This window comes from Mesocricetus auratus, unplaced genomic scaffold (genome assembly GCF_017639785.1).
Source record: "Mesocricetus auratus isolate SY011 unplaced genomic scaffold, BCM_Maur_2.0 Super-Scaffold_100009, whole genome shotgun sequence".
Lineage (NCBI taxonomy): Eukaryota > Metazoa > Chordata > Mammalia > Rodentia > Cricetidae > Mesocricetus > Mesocricetus auratus.
This window is the reverse complement of record NW_024429193.1, coordinates 49,501,890-49,511,690: the sequence shown is the minus strand read 5'-3', so window position 1 is coordinate 49,511,690 and position 9,801 is coordinate 49,501,890. Positions and strand designations below refer to the sequence as shown.

Sequence of the window (9,801 nt, the reverse complement as noted above, 5' to 3'; positions counted from 1 at the left end):
AGGAATTTTACAGCTAGGACGGGGCCTGGAGCAAAGCAAAAGAGCTTGTAGTCTCCTGCAGGAAAGGATGTGCAGGTCAGTAGAGCCGGGACAAAAGCCGGTCCCTGTGCTGGCCCAGGCCCAGGGTTGTGGACCCTGGAGTGAGGACTGAGCAGAGGAGGGGGCGGGGGTAAGAGGACAGGAACCCTAGGCCTTGGAAACTGCAGTGAACGCTCCTTGGGGCTCCTGAGAAAGTGTGGGTATGGCACACTGTCCTTTTACATTTTATATTCTTCTAGGTTTTTTTTTCAGATAGCTGTGAATGTGACAGAAGACAAAATTGTCAAAGGAGACTTTGTTGTTGCAACTTGATTGCTCCATTCTGAACTTTGTGGACGGCAACATTGGACACCCTGTATCTAGACTGAGAATTGAGATGGGACAAGTCAGCAGCCACCTGCTTGTAGAGAAAATCCGACCTGCCTGGGGTCAGGCTCCTCAAGGTTTTGCCAGCACCCTCGCTGACACAAATTATCTATCACTAGGCACACGTGGCCTGCTGGGGTCAAGTATCTACATAAATCCAAAGGGACTGGATTCCAGCTCTGAGAGTTGAGGTAGGCCCATGCTAAGTCTACTCAATGGAGCTTCCCCATCCTCCCAGCCCTTCCCAGCAGAACCCCCACACACATACTGAGAGACCCTAACTCAACATTTTTAGACCCCTAGCAACTAGCCCAGCACAGAGTAACTTGTTCTTCTGCCCTCTCCTGAGAAACCGATGACCTCAAGATAAACTTAAAAGATAACACTCCCTGATCCAGGAACTAGCTCACCACATTCCTGATGCATCGGGTGCCTTGCTCAATGTTTAACTGAACAATGGCCCAAGAATGCTTGCTCGAGATAACCTATAACCTTCCCGTTAAGGCATGAGCTATCACCTAACTTCCCATCCTTTATGGTGTTTACCTAACTTCCCCACTCTGTATGGTGCTTGCCTAAACTCCCCCATTCTTTATGGTTTTTCCCTTTTAAAAACCCGGACTGCAGCTACTGGGGATCGAACTCCTCTGCCCCTGCCAGGGTTACAAACTCGGCCCCAGTACACTGGTTCCCCGAATAAACCTCGTGTGCTTGCATCAAGAACGGTCTCTCTTGAATTATTGGGGCATCCGCTTATCCCGAGACTTGAGTGAGGGTCTCCCCACTCTGGGGGTCTTTCAATACCCGAGCCCTCTGAGCTGCCTCTCACCCCTAATTCAAAGGTACCCTGAAAGCCTCTTGCTTCCCAATGGTGCCCTGAGAAAAGCTGAGTTTGTACCATGGTCCTAAAAGAAGGAGCCAGTCAGTCAAAGAAATGAATGCTCCTCGTGTCTGTCCTCCACCCCCACAGGACCTGTGACTTAGCGGTGCACTCAATGGCCAGTGCCCCGGAAGGTGTGATTTAGGAAGAAGGGTGCGTGCGGGAAGAGGCAGGCAGCTGAGAGGAACACAACGTCACAACTTCAGGCAGTCTGAGCAGGGCTGGCCAACTTCTCAAGGCTACAGCTCTCCACGCACACCAGTGGACTGTTCCACAGTGGAAAGTATGCGCATGCGCTCACACATGCGCAGTGCACAGGGTGGGTATGGAGCAGCTGTAGGGAACTAAACCACACAGAAGTAATGCAGTCGAGGTCACCCAGTAGGGATCTTGAGCCCAGGCAAACTAAAAGTTGACATTCTTCAAGTTCCGGAAACAGCGGTACCTGCCATCCAGAAACCTGGAGCACAGCAGGCTGGGTGAGCAGGGACAGGCGTGGTGCTGGCGTTTCCTAAAGAAGGGGATCTAGAAGAGAGAAGGAAGCAATCCATCAGCCATAGGAAAGGCCTGCAAATGTCTCCTCAGATGACCACTCCAAGGCACCGAGGAACTGAATGACACAACAATGTCACACAGCTAATTCGTGGAGGAGCTAGGATTTGAACCCAGATAAGGCTGATGCTCTGCCCTTGGGACACCTGTGGCCATGAGCATGCTCTCACACACGCATGCATGCAAACACTGTGACACCTCTGGTAGGTGAATCTCTCTGCTTACCCCTGGTATCTCAGCTCTGTGGTCAGGATCACGCATAGCTGTGAAGGGACAAACACCCTCTCTAACCAGTGACTGACATCAAAGAGCAAGGTTTCCTCCAGTTTGGAAAGGGTATTTGTTTAATATGTGCTATTATGTGCGTGACGGCATAATGGGGAGAGCGCGCCTGTGGAGATCAAGGGACAATTTGTGAAGTCTCTTCTGTCCCTCCACCTTTATATATGCAACTTGTTTTCATAGCAAGTGCTTTTACCTGCTGAGTCATCTCAGCACTCCCCCCCGGTGAGTTTTAAATAGAGTGATAGAGACTAGGCCCGGCACCAGATTTCCTGGGTTCAAATCCCAGACCTGCCGTTCACCATATCTGTGACAACTGACCACCTGTTTACCCTTGCCTTCCTTTGACTTTATCATCTATAAAATGGGCTCAAAGCTCCTACCACATATGGCTCTAAAGAGACTGGGACCGTGTATTTATTGAAAACTTACTGTGGAAAATGGCCTGTAGGAAGCGCTCAACATTTGTTTTTTGTTAATGCCGACGTCCTTATGAGAGAGTGAATCATTTGGAACCATCTTTCATAGCCCAAGGCACTGAGAATGGCAAAGAGGTTCAGCTTTCAGCTTCCTGAGCCCAAGGTGGTTAAAAACAGATCAATGGCCTTGAGGGGGATTGGGAGAGATTGCTGGAAGATTCTCAGATCCTACATGAGCACTGGAGCCTGTACAGACAAGTCACAGAGCTCAAAAGACTGCTAAGAGGAGCTGCATGTAGCTGTAGGTCCAGCTCAGCAAGATCCCTGCCCCTTAGTGGCCCTACGCCCCCAAAGTTACAGCTACGTCACCCGACCCTCCCAAAGCCAAGAGCCTCCTGGCTGTCCCTGTCCCTGGGGGCTAGAGAGAGACCCAGAGTTAGCTGCCTAGGACACTGAAGAGGGAGTCCCTCTTAGCGAGTATACTTGGCTCCAGTCCTGAATAGGAGGCATTTTTATGTTCTTAAAGAGAGTCTGTTCCAAGGAACAAAGGGTATTTGGGAGCCCTTTGGAATCCAGTCACTTCAGGGTTAACTACCCTGCTCCCTTCGGTGTGTCCTTGCAGACCCACTAAACACAACAGGAAAGAGCTGAGGGCGGCCTGCCTGAAAGGCTAGCAGCCTTTGTAATTGGTACCACCATTCCACAAAAATCAAGGAGGCTGTACACTGCACCAGTGACCTAGGACTATCGTTGGCTTCAGAAAATTCCATTCTACTCCTGGCTATCTCCTGGACTGAGCCTTGTGGAAGTCACATGATCTGTTGTTGTTTTCCCCAGTTTGCTAAAAAAAAAAAAAAAAAAGGAATGTTTTAAAGATCAAATCATAACTATGTTTCCCCAGCCTGTCTATAAAGATGCAGGTGTACAATGTCAGCACCCAAAGCAATGCCCAAACAGTATCTGGCAGCCTAAGTAAGGCTGTTGCCTGGAGTGGCACTCCTGCGGCTGCCTGCATTCCTTCCTTCCTTCCATCAGGCTGGATCCACTGGGGAGTGAGCAATATTAATCTTCCCCTTGTCGTCAACAGAAGCCACAGACTCCCTGGGCTAAGCTGGATCAGGCCCCAGGATCCCTGTCTGTTTGCCCATGGTCGTTCACACACACACACACACACACACACACACACACACACACACATGCCCATCCAGTGCCTATGGAGTACCTTGTGGCTTCCTGGGTGGCACTCCTCTCCTTCCCGCCCCAGTGGGGTGCACAGTCTCAGCCCCCGCAGCCACAGACTGATAGCACAGCAGGTGCCCGGCCCACACTGGACATCTCTGTCACAGGCCTACAGGGGAGAGAAAGGACCAGCTCATTAGTGCCACCCAAAACAACAAAGGAAAGGAAACTAAGCCATCCTTGTCAGGGTCTGGAGGAAGTGACTAAGAGCCTGGGATTAACAGGACAGGTTGGCCTGGGCTGTCACACCACAGGTGTCTCAGGCAGGACACTTCAGGCTCAGCAGACTACCAGACCTCAACCTGGGGAACCATCCCAGCTCAGTGGTGTGGCAGTCACCATTCCTTGAGGAGACCTATGTTAGATGGCATAGCTTTTCTAATACCAGTCGACACTGGCAGGATGGACTGAATTAGAACTCTCGGGTTGTGGGGAAGAGGGGAGTAGGCCTTGGATGTTCACTGCTGAGTTCTCTCTGGGAGAATTCTCTCTTTGCCCTCCAGCACTCATGGTCAGCTGCCTCTCTGCATGTCTCCCATGCCTAACCCACAGGGGCCTATCTCCCAAGTGCTTCTCACCTGGCCTCTCTCAGCCCCCAACATGAACTTTTTGGTTTGGGCTGTTTGGACCAGCTGGGTGACTGGGTAATGCCTATGTAAGGATAGGTCAAACGAGCCCATTGTATTCCAAAGCCAGGGTCAAGAAAGCAGGTCGGACCTAGTGGAGAGGCAGACAGACAGCCAGACCACTGCACAGAGGCCAAACGGCTTCAAGGCTGAAGTTTGAAGCTGAGTTTTGATTCATTTTTCTCCAGTGGTAGCCACAGAGTACCTTCAGGCTGCCGGCATGGAATATGACAGGACCCGAAGCTCCAGACTTATCCAGATGAGGAGCTGAGGATGCCACTAGAGAAGGTACAAGTAGCAGTCACCAGCAGTTACTTCTAACCCAGCAGGGGCACTTCTCACACCCAAGCAAGCCCCTCAAGAACCAAGGGTGAGGAAAGCAGGTCCCACTGCGACTCTTCTCCCCTGGCAGTGGCGGGCATGGCACTCTGGGAGGTTGGACCCTACAGCCTGGACTGTCACTATGTAAGGAGCGAGGGAGTGTGGAGAGGTCAGGACCTGGTGTCTTTGTGGGAGTCAGAAGAGGGACAGCAAAGGGACATGGGAAATGGAGGGCAGCTAGGCACTCCCCACTTCCTTCCCCTCAACACTGTCCTGACTGCTCCTCTTGCCGCACTGTGTTCTGACTGACCAACCCTCTTCTCTCACCGGCTCTTCATTAAGAGACGTGCCTTAGGCCTCTCTGCCTATTGCCACTCTGGGATAGATGCTGGAGCTGACTTGGTGACCCTGACACTGAGTAGCTCATCAGGCTGTGTACTCCCAAGCTGCACTCTGTGTGGCAATCCTCTCTTCTGTCCCAGGTCTGACACCCTGGTCTTCAGGACAAACTCAAGAAGGCTCTCAGCAGTCACCCTCACTAGATGCAACTCTGCCTTCAAAGCATTTGTTAGCACTGTGTGTTATTTTGAATGGAGTCTCTTTCCTATGAATATGACAATGAGGTTGCCTTTTCTGTGAAAATGAAAATTTACCCAATTCCAGGAATTGACTGGCATTATCCACACTTACCTTCCATGTAAAAAGTTGGAGGAGCTTGAAATAAAAGTTAATTCTCCCTCTTTTTTTTTCTCCTGACTTCTACCAGGAAAACTCCCAGAAACCCTGTGTTTTAATGAAGACAATCTTGCATATGACAGCATGTGCCTATACGACAGGGACACAAGGTACTGGGGGACACCTGGGAGGACACTATGCTTGAATGAAGTGCTCAGTGGCCCTGGGATAGCACGTTTGGGGTGTGTTCTGCCCCTGGGAACTCACTAAAGAATGAAAAGAGGTGTTTGAACACTCTTCCTAACAGCATAAGTAGACCTGGGCGTGACTCTGTGTGCTTCTGCTCTGAGCCACAACACCATGCTCTGTGAGTTAACATGGACAAGTAGACCAGACGTAGATGAAAACCGAGGTATACACAAGACAGATGGGTCTTGGAAGGGAGCACTAGCCCGCCCTATAAAGGAGCTTCCTATGGCACAACCGAAGTACCTCAGTTTACTAAAGACTCGATGTCAAAATCCCAGTGCCCTCTCAATGTATTTAAAACTATATTATCATTACACACAGCTTCTCAAAACCCAACTCCCTGTCAGAGTGAGGTCTGACCCATCTGAAAATCACATGCAATGCCATCCCAGGTAGAGACCACCTCCCAAATCCCTTTGGCTTAGGTGAATTGGAGCAGCAGAGCCTCCGTGAGTCTCCATTCACATCCCATGCAGAACCCTGACCTTGGCCCCCAACCCAAGCCTACAGAGAAGGTTAGAAACTTACCCCTGTAATCACCGCACAATGGGACGCAGTTGCTAAGAGGAGCACGATGAAGACTTGCACGGTGCCTCTCATGATTCCTTGGGGTGAAGACTCCAGTGGATCTCACTTCCTTCTGCCCTGCCTTGCACTGGGCAAACTGAGCGGGCCAGGCTGCCCTGCCCTACCTCTTTCAGATTTATATAGTCTGATCCAGGGCTGCCCCTGGATACCTCATCTCGCTCTTCCCTCCCATCACCAGCATTATTCAGATGAGCTCAGAAGCAGAGATGAGACCTGAATCTCTAACGGCATCACGCCACCGTCAGAACTGATAAAAATGGACACATCAGGACACTTTGACAGTTGCTCTAACTCTTCCAAGAGCACCACTCTTCACACAGTTGCATGCAATTCACTTGCTATCCATTTCTGTCTGCACCATTCTTCACTGCTTGGGTCAGGGGAATGGCTTTAGTAATGAATTAAGAGATTTGCAACATTGATTTTTCCTCACCCACACTGAGCCGTGCAGCCTACAGGAGTGTTTATCCTCTCACACTCAAGCCACCAATCATTACGTGGGCATTGACCTGGATTCAGCACAGAGGTGGCTGAGAAGACAGAGGGTGAGGTGGTGTCTGTTCCTAGCCTCTAAAAGGTTAAATTTCCCTAAATGGGAAAAATGCATCCGGGGTGTTGATGTTTCTCAAGGATACGCAGATGGGTCTGCCCTCTAACAGGCTCTAGACAAATACCTGTGTGCTGGTGAATCTTCGATGTCTAATTGTCTGGCTTCCGAATCACCATGGAAACACACCTCTGGGTATGTCCATGAGGATATTCCTGGAAAAACGAAATGGAGGAGGGAAGATCCTCCATGGTGCGAGGACCACCCTATGAGCTACAGAGTCAGACTACCAAAAAGGTGAGGGGCTGAGTGCTGGCATTCACCTCCCTGTGATTCCCGTCCCCAGATGCCATGTCACCTGTCACCTCATTTTCCTGCGTCCTTGGTCTCCCTGTCATTATGGGCTGTACACCCAAGCTGTGGGCCAAAATAAAACCTTCTTTCCTTAATTTGTTTCCACCAGCAGCGGAAAAGGTAACTCATGCAAGCAGTAAATGCCCCAGTACAGGAACCAGGAGCAGAAGATATAAGCACACAGCTTCCACCCTGGCAGTATCCTGTAGAGAAGGGAACTTGGGCTGGGCCGCTGCTAAAAGAAGCCATGTTGGTGGTCTTCCTGTAGCATGGGGTGAGCATGAGAGCAGCTTTATCTGCAAGCAAATGTAGTGGGCTCAGCTGGGGCTGATGGGACGGTGACTCTGAGCATAGCTCTTCTTGCTGGAGGGAAGCCCTGGACCCAACCTACTGACTAACCAGAGAGACACTGTTGGGTCCTTTATTGGACCATCCATTTTTGTCTCCACAATAATAAAAGCTAGTATTTTTCCTTTTTTTGGTTTTTTTGTTGTTGTTGTTGTTTTTGTTTTTGTTTTTGTTTTTGTTTTTCGAGGCAGGGTTTCTCCGAGGCTTTTTGGAGGCTGTCCTGGAACTAGCTCTTGTAGACCAGGCTGGCCTCGAACTCACAGAGATCCGCCTGCCTCTGCCTCCCGAGTGCTGGGATTAAAGTCGTGGGCCACCAACGCCCGGCTAAAGCTAGTATTTTTCCAAGGTGTGTTTTCTAGTATGTTAATACAGGACATGCATCCCTAATCCAAAAGTCTAAAATCTAGATAGCTCCAAAATGGAGAACTTCCTGACATAATGTGACATGTGGAGAGTTCTACACAGTGGAACCTTGCTGTATAGGCAAAATTACTTAAAATACTATAGAAACTTGTATGTAGACTATGCGTATAAGTTGTTCATGAAACAGACAGAATGCAAGTTTAGACTTACAGCCCATCTGAGATATACCATTGTATACATACAAATATTCAAAACTGGGGGTGACCTTCAAACTTGGGGCACTCCAGGTCTTAAGGATTTCAGAGAAGAGGTACTCAGTTCAAAGGTGTTACATGGACAATTGCTTTCCACAGTCAGAGATTTGGGGACACGGAGTACACCTACCTAAATGAGCTTCTTTCTGCAGAATTGTCCAGGGCCCTTCGTGCTGGCATAGGAAACATTAAGAGGAAAACACAGCCTGTGGTATATTCATCCATAATGTCATTTTCTCAAAGCATCTTGTGGAAATAGGATTCTCGCACAGAAATGTCATTAGGCATCCATGACTAGTGAGAGAAGTATCCCAGTGGGCCTGGACACCGTGACTGGTTGCCAGGCCCCCACAGACAGGCACACTGACTTTGAACAAGATTGCTTGCTGGCATCATGACCTTAAGAATATTGCTAATCCTCAGAGTCCCAGTTTTCTGAGAAACTCCAGTTCTCACCACCTCCCCTAGTTCCTTCCCAGAATACACAATTACCGTGAGGAAATTCTAACAAGAAAATCTTATAAAACAGTGGCACTGACTGAAAGCATTTTCTTCCTCTTGGATGGTAGTGCTTGAAGAAGAGCCAGCTTGATGAGGGACAGCTGGTGACTCGGTGGAACTCTCAGAAAAGACCCTGGGAGCTTTAGAAAAATGTGACATTGCCTCTTTCTTCAGAAAGTCAGTTAAGCGAGCATTCACTGTGACCCACCCCTGTGTCAGGACCTGGAAATGCTGGGCACGGGAGCAAATGCCCTGTGGTTGGTTGATCTTGGGATTCAAAGGCCAGAATATGGAGGTGGGGTGAATTGAGAAGCAAGTTGGAGGGAGTGGGGGAAATGATGCAAAGTGCTAAAAGTTTGGGTTCCCTTATGAGAGAAGAAAGCTGGTAGAGGTGTGTTGGACAAACCTTTAGCAAATTTCTATACCGAAGACATGGTTAAGGACTGGTGGGCAGCAGATAACATGCAATAAAGAGCTTGTGTGAAAAAGCCATATGTGTACATATCATGAAGAGAGAGGGAGGGAGGAAGGGAGGGAGGGACGGAGGGATGGAGGGAGGGAGGGACAGAGGGAAGGAATGTGTGTATGGTGTGTCTGGGGACAGGACTGGCAAGTGTAAACCCTGACCTGGTTTAGGCTCCTGAGATGTGTTGAGGTAACCGTCACTGCTTTGCAAACAAGGAGTCCTTTAGTATCCTTGTTCTTAGGCCTGAACGGTGGCCTGTCTTATATAAATGGATTACAATGTATCGCTTCTGTTACTGGTTCTTCCGCTGAGGTGGCTGGGATATATTTTAGAACAAAGATACAAAGTTAACAATAGAACAAAGGGAACTCAGACATTCAGACCCAACATTCTTAACCTGGGGCCACAGTGCCCCCAAGGAATCATGAACAGATAGATGCAGACAACCAATAAACCTGGGCAAAGAGGAAAATTTTGTTTTGATTTTTACTAACTTCTAACTGAATTTTAACGTTTTCTTCTCTTTTAGCTGAAGGCTAAAACCCACAAAATGATTCATAGAACGCATGACTTCATAACCAAGAAAAAATACTATTATTTTAATATCATTATATTGCTACAAACACCTTAAAATATCCCTTTCTGTTCATCACCACATGGAAATTAACAGACATTTTTGATAACTATATTTCAATATTATTGATTTCCTTTGCAATATTACTTTATGCATCT

At 48.7% G+C, this 9,801-nt stretch overlaps 1 protein-coding gene across 1 annotated transcript; it reads right to left on the bottom strand.

Moving 5' to 3' along the window:
- Window positions 1-1,689: 1,689 nt before the first annotated feature.
- Prok1 (prokineticin 1) lies at window positions 1,690-6,291 on the bottom strand. The gene is made up of 3 exons (XM_040751501.1): window positions 6,177-6,291; window positions 3,761-3,886; window positions 1,690-1,810 (listed from the first exon to the last, which is right to left on the bottom strand). Exons 1-3 carry the CDS (start codon window positions 6,246-6,248, stop codon window positions 1,691-1,693), a joined length of 318 nt encoding a protein of 105 aa, XP_040607435.1. The 5' UTR covers window positions 6,249-6,291; the 3' UTR covers window position 1,690.
- Between the last annotated feature and the right edge of the window lie 3,510 nt (window positions 6,292-9,801).

Coding starts and splice junctions, on each gene's coding strand:
- Prok1 (XM_040751501.1), bottom strand. CDS start 6,248: ATGAGAGGCACCGTGCAAGTCTTCATCGTGCTCCTCTTAGCAACTGCG. Junction 3,887..6,176: donor ATTGTGCGGTGATTACAGGG/GTAAGTTTCTAA, acceptor TCTCCCCTGTAG/GCCTGTGACAGAGATGTCCA. Junction 1,811..3,760: donor GCCACCCAGGAAGCCACAAG/GTACTCCATAGG, acceptor TCTCTCTTCTAG/ATCCCCTTCTTTAGGAAACG.